Here is a 17,913-nt window from a genome sequence, read left to right as displayed (position 1 = left end):
ATAGTTTTAAAGTTACTTTAAAATATAAAGAAGAACACTATGGGGAAATCTGCCATTTTGAACCAAATCTATTCATTAGAAACACATTTTTAATACATTACAAAAATAAAAAAAAATCAATTCAATGGCAAAGTAAAAAACAGACAAAACAAAAAAAACCCGATAACCTTGACATCAAGTAAATTAGTGTGCCACCAAATCATTTGGTGAGTGGATGAGTTTGTCTATTACAAAAAAAAAAAAATGCACAGTTGTAGATGCATACAATTTAGCCCAACTTGCGACTTCCATTTCTATGGAATCAGAATATGGAGTATAGCGTCAATGTCGTCATTCACAGTGTGAATGTGTATAATGTCTTAAAAATGAAGTGATACATGTGTAAAGTTACGGTTTTTCTAAATAAAATGAAGAAATCTGTGAATTGTTTGATTTGCAAGCAAAAACAAAAACAAACCAAAAAAAAGCAGATGAATGTCGCTATGCTAGTCAAGAATTGAACAAAATGGACACCTGTTCAGCAAGTGGGCGTCCCCATTTAACCTACTGTGGATATTTTGCTTTCCAAAAATGTATTCACTTTGAAACTTGCTTTGATGCACATACAGTAGATGCGATCGTATTGCCGTTGCGTGTGTTTGCATGTGTGTACCCCCCGTGCAAGCTCTGGGGGCGCAGCTGCATTGCAGTGCAGAAAACAGAGTAAGCAGGATAGAGGAGGGGGGTGCCCTTATATAAGATCTCCCTCTAAAATCGCAGCCGCTTTTGCGCTCCAGCACTGTCAACACTTTTATTCATTATTCGATATTAAAAAAAAAAAAAAAAAAAAAAAAAGCAGCGTCCCAAATCTGAAATCAAAAGTTCTCCAGAGTTGTCCGACATGTCTGATTGTAGTCAACGCACATTCGCATCACTGTGCTTTTGTGTCGCACTGCCGCTATGGGACTTTCACTTGTCTGTCTCTAGAAGGTCAGACACTTCCAAAGGTATCAAGTCTCTGGTCGAGTTCTCTCGTTATCCAAAAACCGTACAGATAACATAAAAACATTCTCCGAGGATGCCTGTCCTTACCTCGTAATGCTCTCTGGACTGGACGGACTTGAGCGAGCTGATCCAGTCCTCCATCTCTTTCCGGTTCTCGGCACAGAGAATGAGCCTACGGAAAGGGGTGATCACCTGGAAGAGAGGATGAGTAGGAGGGGATGAGGCGTCGGATACTTCCCTCTGCGCGGGTGCGACTGAGGAGAGAGCGTTTGTTTCTGTCTTTAAGGCAGGGAAAAAGATGAGGCGCACCCACTTGCCTCTACCCAACCCACCTCACCATCTCCCTTCACTCTCTCTCACCCTCCCTCATTAACGCTTGCTCTCTCATCCCCTAACACCTTCTTGAGTTTGCTCCAGCACTTTCCCTCCGCCCTCCCTCTCTCCTTGCTCTTAGCGCTTCACACTGCTCTCGGCTAGATATGTGCTGACAGGCGAAGAAACGCAGTAAAGGATAAGAGCTTCCACCCACCCCCTTGTGTGTCTGTGTGTGTGTGTTTAAAGTCTCCCCGACAGATACACTACACAACCTCTCAGCCCTACATCACTTATTGATGCACTCTCTCTCATCCCGTCACACTCTTCATCTTCTCACTGTGACTAAGTGAAATCACTCTGTCTCAATCAAAAAATGGGCACATAAACAGAATGACCCTATAAACTAATTCAATGAAAACAAAAGCTTGTCGTACTTTCAATAAGCCAAACTTACTCTAGCCGGTTCCTAAAAACACAATCCCATTGGAGTTGGGAAATTGTGTCAATAAAACAAAGCACTGAAGCAATGATTTGCAAATCTTTTTCAATCAAAAGTCATTGAAGACATTACAAAGAAATATTTGATGTTTCAATTGAGGAATGTTAGCCTGCCAGCAGTCCAGACCTGTATCCCAGTGAACATGTGTGTTGCTTTATGAAGAACAAAATATATCTGAGACCCTGAATAGAATGTTGAGCAATTTAAGATGAACATCACACAAGAATGAGAAAAAAATTCCACCTACAAACGTTCAATAATTTAGTGTCTCAGAACTTTTAGGTTTACGTTTGAGTATCTCTGTTTTTCAATGCTTTAAGGTGATGCACAATGAGTTAGTTGTCTTATATGTGAAATATAAAAAAATAAAAAGCTGTCGTGTTTTGCCTTGCCTCAGCACCCAAACCAAAGTGGTTAAAATGCCCATCACACAAGCTTTTTCTGATATTTTTGTCATTTCTTTAATCATATGGTGACTTTTGTCCTTAATGTGGACCCATTGTGGACAGTTGTCAGTTGTTTGGCTGTGACATTCATAGAATGAATGAAAGCTGTGCTTGTTGATTCTCGACGGAGGGTACTGTTCAATTGTCACCACTTGTGGAGATGTCGACCCCGCTGGATAGTCTGTGTTGGTTGAATGGCTAGTGGTGGCTAGTGTGACCCACATATTGTAAACGCAGTGAAAATTATTAACAGTTGTTGAAAGTTGATTTATATTGTTTATTTCTTTTGCCTATGTTAAAAAGGATGCCGGTTTAGCTATACTTACACAATTTTTATAGATAATAATCTTATTTATAGTCAGTGCATCAAGTGGAGGGGGTGCGCGAAAAGTTTTCTCTTTCTTAGGGGGTGCTTGGCAAAATATAATTGAGAAGCACTGCTGTAAGGACACTATTGATTTGAAAGAGGAGCGAGGGATCAAATCAAAGTCAAAGCAACCAGGTACAAGAAGGGTATAACTTTCAGCCTTCTGTTAAATGCAAGGGGTTAAAATAGTATTCCATTTGAATGTTACCCCAAAAATGTTACTCCACAAATCTGCGGTCAAAGGACTCAAGAATAAAATTCTGCCATTGATCACTATTGGCGAACCATCTCCTGATTGTACTTGATTCTGCATTGAAGAATAAGTGGCGCAACCATCAGAAGAAACAGCCTCTCATCAATCACCTTAATAACGACTGCAATCAATTGGTCGGTTGAGCGCTAATCAATATCCGCTGACATCTGAAAACAACCTGTATATGTCCCTGTCTGTGTGTTTCTGTGCTTGTATGTGCATGTATGTGTCCGTATGTGTTTGCGTGCATGTGTCTGTGCGATCATTGCCCTTTAAATGCCCTCCAGGCTAATCGTGTTAGCATTTACCCTTGTTTATTGTGTAAGTGGAGACCACCATTTGCAAATCATAGAATGTGCATTGCTTGTTTCTATGACAGTCCACCAATAAGTCTTTTATAGAATGTTCGGCTATTTAAACCATTGAGTGGAAAATTGATGGCATTTCCCGAAGGCCCCTCATTGAAATACTTGTGGCCTATCATTCTTCATCTGTCACAACAACTAACCTCAACTTTGGTTAATGATAGGGTTGGATTAGAAATGTGTTTGTGTACTTCATTGAAGTCTCCTTTTTAAAATCTTTTTTTTTTTTTTGTCTGTCCATCAAGAGATTGTTTTGTCTATTGTTTCTCCTTCAAGCATCCTGCTAATGAATCATGGCACATGGCTACTTGGCGCATCCTGCCTTTAGGTGTGATTCCAAGAAGTCAATGGATAAATAAAAATCAGGTAGTGCAACAAAAATAATTAATCAGATGTGTAAAGGTTGAACCTGACTCTTTGTAGCAATAATATCAAGGAAAACCTGGCCTGGATGAAAAGGCAAAGGTTTTCAGACACAGTCGGCACATCACATCGTCACCAGGTGTTACAATTGTTTTTGCCGCGTAGTTAAAAAGTATACGGCATTCAGGATTTTAGATATAGAGCAGCTTGGTGGAAGAGTTGTTAGCACGCCCGCCTCACAGTGCAGAGTCCCGAGTTCAATCCCAACTCACTCCGGCCTTCCATTGTGGAGTTTGCACGTTCTCTCCAACTTCATCCCACATTCCAAAAACATGTATGTATGGGAGGTGTATTGTACACTCTAAATTGTCGTGAGGTCTGATGGGTGCATGAGTGCCTGTTTGTGTCTGTGTGCCCTGCAAAGGGCTGGCAATTAGTTCAGGGTGTCCCCCGCCTACTGCCCATAGTCAGCTGGGATAGACACCAGCATGCCAGTGACCCTAGTGATGATGAGTGCCTATAGAAAATGGATGGATTTTAGATGGTTAAACACTGTCCAAAATAATCAGTCAGAAACAATTTAATGTGGGGTTCCTCATGGAAATGTTTTAAGTCCATACTCCATGTAATAAGAACACTCCTGGCTGTTAGAACAGAAAATGTTCACTCATATACTGTTGCTTCTGTGCCGAATCAACATTTTCTTCACTTTTCATTTCCTGGCCCAATTTATATGTAGTGTTCTGTCGTGATGCTTACTGTTAGCCAAAGGCATGTGCAATTTCACTGGGTATGCGAGTGTGTGTGTCCTCGTTTCCTTGCTGGTGTTTGATTTAAGCGCCAGTGATTGGTTGCCGGGGGAAGCAAGAACAGCTGTTTCCCAAATTGGCTGCAGGCATCCCTCAAATGTGGAGAACCTCCCTTGATGAGTGACCTTCACAACTGAATGTGCGTGCTTGTGTGGGTCTACGCGTATTTTCAGATGTGTGTGTTTGCCTGTGTGAGTATGTGACGAGAAGCCTCATTACTATCGACGGCAAGAAATAACACAACAGCGGAGCACGTGCACAAGCCTGAAGGTGCATTTCAGTGATTTCAAGGGGGTGATGGGAGCAGCGCAAGCTGATCCAATCAGAACGAGTGAGTCAGCGAGAGGAGGCGGATCATCCATGCCGAGTTTGTGATGGGGATTCGGGTTTGTAGGGTTGGGAGGGGGCTTGAGCCCTCCTTCTCACATGGACTGCAAGGTGCTTTGTCTGTGCCACAGCAATGGTGCTTCATTAAGTATTCACACCTCATCATTTTTCTCTGTTGCTCTTCATTGAGCGCTCATTTCAATATATGGAGACGAAAATTAAATATTAAAGTATTTGCTGCAGTTATCAGGGAGAGATCTTGGGGAATTTATGTGGCAATGTCATGCAGCAGTGTCATGCTCCAGTGCATTACGGTTTAGTTTTTTGTTTGTTTGCCTTGCTCAAAGGCTAAATTCCTGGATGAAGTTTGCATCTTGACCTTGTGGTTACATGAGTCTCCTAGAGCTACTTCAAATGACTCCCACATTCCATAAAAATGTGTGTGAAGTTAACTAAAAAAACCCAAAATTTTTCTTAGAAAGTGAGTGAGCCTACAGCTGTGGTTCTGAACCTTTTTGGAATTACAATAAATATCCCTAGCGATCTATTTTATGATTTAATCAACTTTGGACTTACATTTGTCATATCTCTAGGCACATTTTACTCAGCAACTTCAGAAGACTGATCGTGTGAATCATTCTTCACTTGTGCGCTGGAAAATTGTTTTCACTAATGACCATGTGCTTACCTTTAAAACTTAAAAGTAAAGGTATTCAAAGTTTCGCCAAGATACAATTTAGGAATAAGTTGCTTCAAATTCCAACTAATTTGCTCTTGATTTGAAAACAAAAATGTACTGTTACTGTGACTGCATTGGAAAGGACTACATGGGATTTGCTGTTACCTGCAAAAAACCCAGTTAAAATCTCACATACTCTCTTGAAAGCACTGCAGGAGGTACCCCATTTAAAAACTGGTGGTACAGTACATGTGCCTTGTACTAATCAGGAATGTGCCCCGCCTCTTGAAGACAGCTGGGATATGCTGCAGGAAACCAATGACTTGAATGCAGTATAGAAAAGTATGCATGTATGTAATGTATGTGTACAGTATATGAGTAAATGGAGCAATGCTTGCATTTTGCATGTATGCAAATGGAAGACAGACAATGACATTATTTGCAAATAGATTAATGGGTAGACAAACTCACGATGTGACCGCATGTTTCATGGCTCCAACTGCCAACTTCATGGTGCAAATATTCTTCGGTCATGTCATGACTCAAATGTGTGACTGGTGTACCGCTGTTATAGGCAATGAAAGGGGCCTCTTTGATTGAGCCTGACTGACATCGGTTGTGACCACTCCCACAGCGTTGCAGCCCACCCACTCGAGTCTAAACCACCTCTATTAACGGTGATGCGGTCACGAATATAGAGCCCCATGTGTCAGACGGATGATGGTCATAAAAAACAAAAATGTGGCCTTTTGTCACACAAGCATGAGAACTTGAAGTTCCCAGGTAAGCTACTACTCATTAGTCATTCTTTGAATCCTGCATACTGCAATAAAGCCACCCGTGTCGTTAATGCCCTCCATTTGAAAGTCTTGAGGGAATAAACACCAAAACACTAAAATTAAAAAATTCTCTCCAGAGCAGCAACACATGCTGAAACATCTTTGTGTCACCTTATAGCTCTCACATGGCTCTAGGCAGCACTCACCTGCACAGCAGGCGCTGGGACACATCATCACAGGAACGATGAAAGCACCACAAACAGAAAATCTTTCTCCGTCCAAGCTCTGCAACACTTCCCGTAATGAAGTCTAACACCCACAGCTGCCTCCGCCTGTCGACTAGCGTGACTCTCGAGGCACGTGTATTCGACTCTTGCTTGGGACGCCGTGTTACCTTTCACAATGCAGGCAGCCACATAGCATCACTGCAGGATTTCCCTCCCTATTCACCAGTTCCTCCTCAGTTCTAGCACCCACCAATCACATTGGAAATTGCCTTCTGTTCTATTTTGGGCTTTCTCCTTCATCATTATCACCAACATCCACCGCCCCTGCCACCCACTTCAAGTCCCACCCTTCTTAATGAGACCCTGATGCTCAGCGTCCATTTCCATACTCTTTAGGCACGCAGGCTTTTTTATTAAGCCTGCTGCACACACCCACATTTGAAGACGCTTTCACATGTGCTGGGGATACAGTTAATCTCGTTTACGGATACAGCCGACGACAGGTCTTTCCCATGCAGGCATTTCAAGGCATATGGGGATAAAAATAGCCGCACGCTCTCCTCAGGGTACTGTTCTCCCAACGACAATTCCTCCTCATGCGCCTCCATGTTACTTAAAATAGCATCACCCAGGATGAGTGAAGACATTTTTAGAACTGAGCTATTTTTTGTTCTCACTGCTGATATTTCAGGTTTGTTACATCACACGCGGTGCTTACTTCCTGGGAATGTCAGCCGTGCTTCCCCAAGTGAAGATGACAAATACAATTGCAACATTAACTAAAAATACACTGGAAATATCTGTCTAATCAGCCCTACAGAATCATCTGCATCATAATACAGTATTGAAAATGATTAAATTTTCAGTAGTACACAATTCTATCATACCTAACAAATACAATGTTGAACAATATGTCAACTAGCTTAGTGGCTTTGGGTGCAGAAATTGTGGAAAAACATTACCTATGAAGTATCAAGAAATGCATTTAGGTGAATTAAAACATAGCCGTTGATTCACATCTTTTCAGTTCTATTTGATAGTTGTTCCATAAATTGACACCTCGAACAGATACACACATTTGCTTGCTGGTGGCTAGCCCCAAAACAAAACAAAACAAACAAACAAAAAATAAAAAAACAGATAAGCCGCACTGGATTATAAACTGCAGGGCTCAAAACATGAGGAAAAAGTCGCGGCTTATAGTCCAAAAAATACAGTAATTTTCTTGAGTAGAATTCTACCAAGGCTGCTCAAATCTTATTTCCCCTTGTTTTTCTTAGAAATGCAATAGAAGTTCGTGGAATAGAAGATTTGTACATATGACTAATAGGAATTGACCCGCTGATGCAGAAAAGATAGAAAATGACAGAACAAAAAACAAATCATATGAAATGAAAATGAAAAACGGAAAAGCAAATTCTGAATTTACACCCTTATTTTCTGTGTTTGTCCTGAACAAACAAATCATGAAAATGAGTTAAGCAGCTTTTGTCTGATCCAATAACATTCAAGAAAAATACTTTTTATGTCATATTTTTAACTAACAATATAGCCTGACAAAAATGTCTTTCGCAATCTATTCCTATGCCATTCACTTTGTTTTGACGATAAGCAAAGACAAGTAAAAATGCCATTTACTTGGACACATAAATGTTTAGAAGTTCTTGTAAACATTTGAAATATTAAATGTCCAACATGAAAAGATGGTGCTAAAGCTGTCTAATAACGATTGTAGTGCCCAGTCAATAATTCACATTAGCATGAAACCCTGCTACATCGGAATGATCTGTCAAGCCATATCGCTACATTGCAGATTTTAAAGGGATCCTTTTACATGTTTTAGTTTTTATTACTTCTTTTTTTTAAATCAGTTGTGTGCAGTCAGAACCTTCTCTGATGACCTAAATCAGTGGTTCTCAAAGTGGGGTTCGCGGACCTCTGAGGGTCCGTGGCCTGACTGCAGGGGGTCTGTGAAATAATGTGGGTTCATTTCATTTTATGTTATATTAAATTGGGATTTTATTGTATATTCAGTTGTGACCGTATTCATGACTCTTCAATAAAGCAATCAATTGAACTAGTTAAGTATATTTTTCTAAATGTAATAATTTTTAAATTTGTCAAATAGACCCACATAATCCACATCAAAATCAAAGTGCTTGATTATTTAGTCACTAAATATTTGGCAGGAGCCTGTTTGGGGAAACTTGACCCAATTTGTGATGTGGAAGTGTGCAATATGCAGTATTTGAAAAGTAACAAATATATTTGTTGCCCAATTGAATATGTTGGTGAATAAAAAGGGTGGCTTAAATTATTGTTTTTCTGTTTCTGCAAACATTTGCAATGGGGGTCCTTGAAAATTTGCTTTCTAAAAAGTGGTCCGTAATTCCAAAATGTTTGAGAATCCCTGACCTCAACAATATCAGAAGCACGAGCCTCTATTTAAAATTTAAGTAAAATTTTATTAATACGTTAAATTAAAAACATCTGATACATTAGTAAATTAGGATTAATTTTGTTAATATTTTGAATTACCATTACCATTTTTTAAATTGTATTTGATGGGAATGTTCCACACTATCTCTATGACCAATATGACTGTCATTGTTTTGTCAGAAAGAACAAGATTGTTTCTTAGATGCTCACATACATATCACTGTTCCTCTTTAGTATTTTTTGTGAAATGCTCATTTAATCTTTCAGGCTCCGTCGCAAATGCCAGTTAGCCAAGGAACAGTTAGCCACAGCTTTTCCAGTTACATCACATGGATTAGCAGTTGGCTAATCTTGGCAAGGTATTCCATTCAAAATATATCCTACCAAAGTGAGGAAGGGAAATGCTATATTTACCAGCCACGCTTAGAATTCACCCACGTTTGGCAGGTTGGCAAGTGCTTATATATGAGTAGACCTCGGAGCACTCCGAAAATTTGAGGTGCAATGTGGGACTATACTGAGGTTGTGCAAGTCTAATGTCAGACTTGGTTCTGCACAAAAACATGAACAAAATAAACAATGGCAGGCCTGGGGTTTTACTGGGAACCTAAGTGACCAATCCCACTATCAATATGCATGGTCAACAGAGGTGGACAATTCTGGTCCTCGAGGGCCGGTGTCCTGTATGTGTACCAGTTTTCTCTCAAACACACCTGATTCAAATGATTAGGATTATTTTCAAATTCCAGCAGAGCTTGTTGATGAGCTAATGGTTTGAATCGGGTATGTTGGGGAGAGAAACTGGAAAACATGCAGGACAACAGCTTGCGAGGGCCGGAGTTGCCCACCCCTGGTCTAGAATGATCATAGAAGAACTGGAGCCTATAGCAGTTGACTTTGACAGGTCTCCCATCAGTCACTGACAAAACATTTCCAAGAATATATTAACAAAATATTTTAACACTATCCTTGGTACTGAAAATTCTGATGAACCTTAAAAAAGTGGAACTGAATCTTCATTTTCGTGTTGAGAATGTGAACTCACTGTGAAACTGTTGTTGACATTCTTGGTACTTGACTCGGCAACACTGGCATCTGACAGATCCACCTCATCAAAGATAAGAGACTGCAGGAAAGGTGAAGATGAAAGTTAGCGCCTTCTTTCTTACTCGATCCAATGAATTTAACATTTTTTACCAGGATTACTATGGTGACAGTGATGAGAGCAACACCTTATCATGGGTAAAGCAAGGCAGACCTGGAATGGGGCGGCTATGAAATCATTTTTAGATGTGCACTTTGTCAACCAATCCATGAAGGAAAAAAAAAAAAAAAAACTGATAGTCCTGTTTTGGAGGTGCTATATGGCACCTTTAATGGTAATAGCACCTTTTCTGAGGGTGCCGTGTGTGCATACAAAAATAGATGCAGCAGAGAACCAAGAGTCTCTCCTGTGGTTTCCCAGAAAAAAATAAATAAAATAAATAACTGATTTGAGCCACATCTAGTACAATAATGTAAGTTTTGCCAAGACTGACCAATATCACATTATTTTTTTTTAAACACAAAGAACAAGGACTGAGTCACTGAGAGGCTCTCTGTGGCACTTAACATATACAAAATATATTACTATATAATAATTATTTGTTCACAATGATTTATACTAGGGCTAGGCGATATGGCCCCAAAACAAAATCTTTTGTTTCTAATAAATTGAGATGATTACGATTCCAATTTATTCTCTAGGAGAAATACACCCATCAAACATTTACTTAAAGATGTGATTTGTCAACAAAAAAAAACACTCCTGTGGCGCATATTCAGACAAAATAATTCGGATTCAACATCAGTTTTAATGTAAACGTAATATTCATAGCTTGTGCACAACCTGCTTAATGTGATCGCCCACTTATAGATACAGCAACAACTTCCTTCCATACATTTTCTATCGCCGCTTCTCCTCACAAGGGTCGCAGACTTGCTGGTGCCTATCCCAGCTGACTTTGTGCAGTAGGTGGGGGACACATTGAATTGGTTGCCAGCCAATTGCTGGACACAGGGAGACTAACAACCATTCACACACCCAGTCACACCTATCGATTTGATAATTATTTTTCACGTGCAATTAACACCTTTAAAACATGTTTGTACTTTTTGTCACCTGAAAATGACATCACATGTGCTCGAGGCTTGGGTAACGATCAATTAAGGCTTACGTTTGGGTCATGGTCATGTGAGGTTCACAAGCTGAGTAGTGATTGTTTGTTGATATTTGACCACATGTAATGTCAATTTAGGCGACAGCAAGTAGGAAAATGTCTCTGTTTTCACAGTATTAATTGTACTTGAAAAATAATTTAGTCATCAATTACATTATGGACAAAGTTACGTTTTACTACTAAAATGACTAAATAAGTGGACCATTGTTTTGTAAATGAGCAAATTAAGTAGTCATTACCTAATGGAAACATGTTTTGTGAACCACGCATCCAGCATTCTGACCACTTTTGCAAAATCTCAGTTTCATTATTTAATTTTCAAATCTTCATTTTTTTAAATGACAAATTACTCATATTAATCTTATTTATTGTCCAGTCCTACATGATACTGCATATAGTTGTTATCAACTGAAAACCATATATTTAAAATTGTTTAATTTGATCCAAGAAAACTCAACTATAAAGGAAGTTAATAGAGCACAGACCTTCACCGAGTCCATCTGAATGGTTTGATGAAAAAAATTGTGACCTGGCAATGATAGCAAGAAAATATTACGGATACAACGAATACCTATTTAAAAATTGTTGTTTTGTTTACTCTTGTAACAATCAACGATTGCTAACCCATGTCTGCCAAAGTCTGGTAAAGAAGACTTACTCTCGCACGAAAATCAAGATGTGTCAGTTTTTATGATGAGCACAGGTGGACTGCCTTAAAATTGAGTCCATAGTGTTTTGTAGTTCATTGTAATTGACATACAGTCCCAGTCAAAAGTTTGAAGAGTGTTTTATTTAAAAATGTCCTGAAGTATAGAGTAATACTTAGGACATTTAAATTATAAAGAAATGTTGATGGAAGCATTATAAATCAGTAATTACTTGTTTTTCTTGACCTTACGTGTTTGAGACCATTAGGCGTTTTTACTGGTTCTGTATTAATAATTCCACATTGCAATTCTTAGTTTCTGATTATTACAGCCTTTATTTAGCCAAGGGGGAGGTTTCTGCACCATCACCTTACAGCAAGCCCGACTTTCCAGTCAACTCTTGCAGCTTGAGACTGTTCTCCAAGGTGTGTGTGGGTGGACTGTTGGTGCACCAAACTTCCTTCCACAACACCCGGAAATAAAACAAAAAACTCTTATAACATTTCACTTGGTCTGGAGGCACTTGTTTTTTTTTTTTTTTTTTTTGGTTTGTCAAAACAAAGTTTGTATGGAATTGAAAAGATATGAACGAGTCAAAGACAGCAAAGCCACAGATATTCACATTGCTCCATGATCTGGAACTTTGAAGCGATAACTCACTTTGTTCCATCAGACAGGAAATGAGTTTGACCACATAATAGCACTGCTACAAATCCACTGTGTTTACTTTGTGGTTGCTCCAGTAAAATGCCTGTATTAAATGTGAAGGTCATGTTAGCAAACACTAACATATATTTGGTTGAATGGGAGAGGGGTTGATAAGGTTGTGTCCATTAGAGCAACTGATGAACAATGAGCAGGGACAAGAGACAACCTGAGCAGTAATGTGAAAAGCACACATCAGAGGTCCTAAAGTATGTGTGCCCGTGTAAGTGTGCATTGGCCAAAAAGTGCCAACTCAAACACGCTGTTACGCTCTTGGCAGGTACGTACATGGTTGCGTCACATCTAAGTGTATTTGTGTGTTTTATGGCTTTTTACAGTTCTTTTGACACTGCCAGTAACACACACTTGTGTTTCCACATTAATAACACACAGACACACATACACCCACACTCAAACTGTCTTGAGGGAAGCTGTAATGAAAGCTGACAGCAATAGTGGACAAAGGCAAAGCGTTCCAGACCCTCTATTACCATCATAGAGTAGTGTGAATATATCCACCATGTCATTTTAGCCATACTATAATGAACATACATGTAAAATATACAGTAGTAATCTATGTAATCCCAGAGAAAGTTTGAATGGCCTTTAGAACACACGATTGTTTGAATGTCCGAAGGTCATTGTATAAAACTAAAGATGACATTTGGGACAAGCAACGTAGTGCACAAACAATGGAAGCCTTACTTATTGCCACCACACCTGGAATTAGAGCTCGACTGATACTGGACTTTTGGACGCAGTAGCATTATCCAGAAAAACAAAAAAAATAATGTCAAGTTTGACTACAGTAAGTTATTGTCAAGTATTAAATGTAATATAGGTTGGGGCATAACAATGCAGCTGCATCTAATTCTAAGAAAACAGAGTTTAGTCACTTAGCTTAAATTGTAATTGTTTTGGTACCTTAGTTCTCTGAGTACAAGTCGAGTTTTCTCCCCTAATTTTCAACCCCCATATCTACGGGTTGACTCACAGACCAATGTTTCCACATCTGTATTTGAATAACAATAATTCATATGTGAAATAAGTAATATCATGCCATTAACAATGCTTACATTTATTATATATACCTCTAATTCAAAAGAGTCTGCTTTAGAATATTTGTACACAACATCGCAAACTTTCATCAAGCGACGCACAACTGCCTCTTTATTGTCAACAATGTGGCTGTGTGGATAATTTTTTCTGCGGAATTTGACTCATTATGAAAAGGAAAAGATGGCTTGACCTGTCTTCTTCAGCCCATAGACGGGCGCTTGAACAAGCCGGCATGGATGTCGGCATGTGGGGAAGAAATAAGGAAGGGCAACCTTCCACAATCTGATCTCACCACAGTCATCACTTGGGTAAAGAACAAGTAAGATAATCAGCAAATCATCTCAGAAGACCTCAATTTCAAAAAAATTGGATGGGTCCGAAGAAGACTACCTGTGGAAGAGTTTGAACAATTGAAGAGGAGATAGGAGGAGCTATTTAGTGTATTTTAGTGATGATGACTTTTAGGTTTTTTTTGACGAATTAATATTCAGCTGTGTCAAAAAAATAAAGCATTAAAACTTCAGTCATTTTATTGTTTTGCAACATAAGTTTCAGATTTTGTGTCTACGCGCAAGCGTACATTGCCTTGCACTTGTTCCCACAATAACCGCAACAGTGAGTTATTCAATATATGATGAACTGCATCTAAAAGTACGTTCGTCATTTTAAGAACACACACAATGTGTTATAATTGGACAGCCATGATTTATGTGACCACTAAAGTCAGGGGTAGATTTATAATTATGTTTTTGTAAAATTCACCCAAATTGGTGTAAAAAAGGGGAGTTGACTTATTAATGAGGTCAACTTGTACTCTGAGAAATACTATAGTTGTTTTTGCGTTCAGAGTAGGAGTCAAGTAGTCACAAAATATAGTGCCTAACATTTTATTATTCCTGATATATTGGGCCATTTAAAGTTAATGAGTAACACATAATGCATGGCAAACTGGTGTTTTGGCCTATTATGCATGTGTAGCCAAGTTAGTATGTAAAAAGACAGTTTTGTTCTAACAAAACTCAGTGCTTTGCTTTTCGCAGTATTTACTTCTTAACCTGTATAAAGCGAAGGAGTGACAAAAAAGAAGTGGTAGAATACCACTAGAAAATAATCAATTTCTAACAAACTATTTTGGTTTTAGTATGATTTCCAACTAATTATCGACCTATGTTTAAAAAAAAACAAAGACGTATCAGCCAGGCTTTAATTGGGTCTTCACACTATAGAATGAATTAATTTCATATGGAAACATTCAAACATGGCGTAAGCAAAACTGGACCCCATGCTACCATAAGACATGAGTCCTTTTCTACAAGCGATGGGCTTAAGGCTTTACTGTGCTGACCCGAATTCTCACTAGGCCCTCCTCCGATCCGCTGGCACCCAGAGGTGGCGGGGAGCGCTGTGCACCAGTCCAGCACACTGACAGAACTCGCCAGCATATGCGGCTCCGGGAAGCCCGGTGCAGTGCTCGCCCTTGCCACCGTGTTAATGCACTGCCGGACTAGCACACACACGTATGCACGTGGGCCGGGAAGTTGTGAAGGGAGTGGAGGTGAAAGTTAAAAATATAAGAAGAATGAGGAGAAAAAAGAATATCGTGATATGATGTTCTTGCCAAAGAAAGTTACAGACATGTAATTCACATATTACCATTTCTATTACTACTACGAATAATAATAATAATAATCATAATGATAATAATGAAGGATAATGCATTATATATACACATAAAAACAAATCAATATTCAAGTTAAAAATGAATTACAAATAAAATTAAATAAAATAAATCACATAAAATAGTACAATACAAATACAATTAAAAATAAAATACATGAATTATAAAATAATACATAAAACATGGAAATTACAACTATTAATGTAAAAATATCAATTTATATATATATATATATATATATATATATATATATATATGTGTGTGTGTGTGTGTGTGTGCGTGTGTGTGTGTGTGTGTATGTATGTATACACGTATGTATGCATGTATGTATGAACTGTATAAGATATACAAATATGAATAAACTTGATCGGGTAATCAATCACAAGTAAAGTATAATTTAACATTATAATTTGATTGAATATTAAAAATATACTACAGTGGAAGTATTGTAATGTGTTGTTGACAGTTAATCTAATGCCATACAAAGGAAAAAAGGATGGAAATAAAGTGGTGTCGTAAATACTTCACTTCAAGATTTTTAACCTTTGATTTTTTTTTTGCGTGGGGACTAGAATGTTCATGGTTTTAACTGCTGAAAGCTAGAATGATGGAATTGACTTTTTTAAAACTTTTTAAACCTCGATATTAATAGAAAATCAAATAGACATCGTTACACTCATGTAGTCATATGTTTTGTTCTTGTTCTTGAAATCAGAGTTTCCAAATTTGGGACTTCTGAATACACAGCAATGTGTCACAGAAGGAGAAGTGGGTGTTGATTCAAAAATAACACTTGTAAGGCTTTTTTTATTTATTTATTTTTTCTTGGAATGGTTGGACCATTAGCAGAAAAAAACAGGTTGTTGAAAGTTACTTTAATTTAAATAATAAAGACAGTATGTAGAAAAAAAGATGTGGAAAATGCAGTTAATTTTTGTGACCCTGAAAGATCTCCTCCAACTGTGCTTTGAAATTAAATCAAAATAAAAGTATTCATATGAATTAATTTGTCTTTTCCTGATATGAAAACAGAATCTGATATAAAATTGACAAGAGACTAGTGTTTGCATTCTCCATTATTATTTTAATATTATGTTAACATTCTACAAATTAAAGTGTACATTACCTTGGCGTCTTTGGCATAGTAGAGTGTTCGGCCTCTCAGCTTGAAGTAACGCTTCTTCCACCTCTGAAAAGAGCTGGTTTGTTTCAGCAACAATCCTTCCTTTATGCTTGTCTGCAGGAAGGGAAGGGGAAAAATGTTTTAACGCTCCCATGTGGTGCAAATATGTTTTTTCAAGTGCATGTTGCAAAACTCTTATACTAAATATATTAAAGGGTAGTGTTAAATTCATGCAATAGAACAAACAATGTGGACAATGACGCTGGTCTTTTGGACATTTCCATAGCAAGCGATTTTGTCAAAACCGCATTTTGAATGCCTTTTTCACTGAATAGTTTCAGCTTAGTGAAGCATGTCTGATGTGGCCACAGCTCAGTCTCGGCTCAACTTGTCTTTAAATGTCTTTGGTAAAAAAAATTGTGAAAATGGTGCAACATGAAATTGCTAAAATATTGCTTTCATTGAAAAGTAACAGCAACCATGGCAAAAACCAATGAGAAACCAGCAGTTTATGAACCCTAGGAAGAGTACCTAGCTGTACCTGCCACGGCAAGTGGGGAAAAAAAAAAAAAAAAACATTGGTAGAGAATGCAGTCTTTTACAAATTGAGGTCTACAGTTTATCCTCAGGATACAAAAAAGTTTTTTTTTTTAGAGAAACAATAAAAACTATCATCTTCTTGCTAACTAAAGTCAAGTCTTCAGTCAAAACAGATTATCACATCCTCACAACAGCACAGCAAGCATTTATTAGTGGGCTTCCATGTTGGAAGGGGTCGACGGTTGTTAAGCTGAAAACAGACGGGAACGCGGGAAACTTCCATGATGGCAAGGATACGGGGTCCTGTCCTCGACAATCAAATTGTCTCTGACACTCTCAACCTTGTTATGTGATGCCAGAAACATGCACTGCAAACACATGGCTGCACGTGGAAACGATAAAACATGCACACTGACTCAGGCGCACATACACACATAGAGGCTATTTATAGCGCAGGAAGGCTGTTCTTGGAGGGGGGAATTACAAACAGAGACACAGGCCTGAAGCTGACATCCTGCCCACCAGCTGTGTCAACTTAAACACAGAAACACTGCACTGGACTACAAGCAGACACACAAGTAAGCATGGTCAGAGTGAGCCTTCAAAAACAGTGCAATTGCTACCGTTAAATTCACAAAGATTGTGATTGTGAATGTTGTAATTATCTGAAACTGTAGTTTTGCATTTTTTCCATAAATAACATAAAGGACACGTTTGCTGCATCTAACATAAGTTAGAATTCTAAAAGCCTCGTTCACACAATTCTGCAAAATTGCTTGAGCTTACTGTAACATGGCTGATTGGATGACGTCAGCACTTGCATCTGGTCATGGTGTAAAGTTTATACAGAATTGTTGAACAGTGACAATTGCGTGTAATGCAATAGATCCAGAAAAGTGACTTTTGGGTGTCAGTACAGTAATTATTATCCAACATAAGAGCAAAAACAGTCTTTTGACCAATGTTTTTTCTTACATTAAGATCACACACAACAAAAAAAGAAACTGGATTTTGGAACGATATCTGACATATAGAGTCTGAATACTGTCTTATAAGAAAATGATTAAAAAAAAAAAGAGTAAAATGTTAA

At 38.3% G+C, this 17,913-nt stretch overlaps 1 protein-coding gene across 2 annotated transcripts in view; it reads right to left on the bottom strand.

The window, feature by feature from the left end:
- LOC148423123 (diacylglycerol kinase eta-like) overlaps window positions 1-17,913 on the bottom strand; it is a 64,990-nt gene that overhangs the window by 35,365 nt on the left and 11,712 nt on the right. The window contains exons 3-6 of one of the 2 annotated variants that reach the window (XM_088415636.1): window positions 16,287-16,397; window positions 14,828-14,986; window positions 9,898-9,978; window positions 1,072-1,176 (exon numbers count right to left, since the gene is read on the bottom strand). In XM_088415636.1, coding sequence (XP_088271762.1) covers window positions 1,072-1,176; window positions 9,898-9,978; window positions 14,828-14,986; window positions 16,287-16,397 — 456 coding nt within the window. The remainder of the gene's footprint in view (window positions 1-1,071; window positions 1,177-9,897; window positions 9,979-14,827; window positions 14,987-16,286; window positions 16,398-17,913) is intronic. The other variant, XM_088415637.1, reaches the window with a different exon arrangement.

The sequence above is a fragment of the Hippichthys cyanospilos genome, chromosome 5 (genome assembly GCF_059441005.1).
Source record: "Hippichthys cyanospilos isolate Australia breed blue-spotted pipefish chromosome 5, RoL_Hcya_1.0, whole genome shotgun sequence".
NCBI classification, from domain to species: Eukaryota; Metazoa; Chordata; class Actinopteri; order Syngnathiformes; family Syngnathidae; genus Hippichthys; species Hippichthys cyanospilos.
The sequence above is the reverse complement of the archived record's forward strand: the minus strand, read 5'-3'. Positions and strand labels throughout refer to the sequence as shown.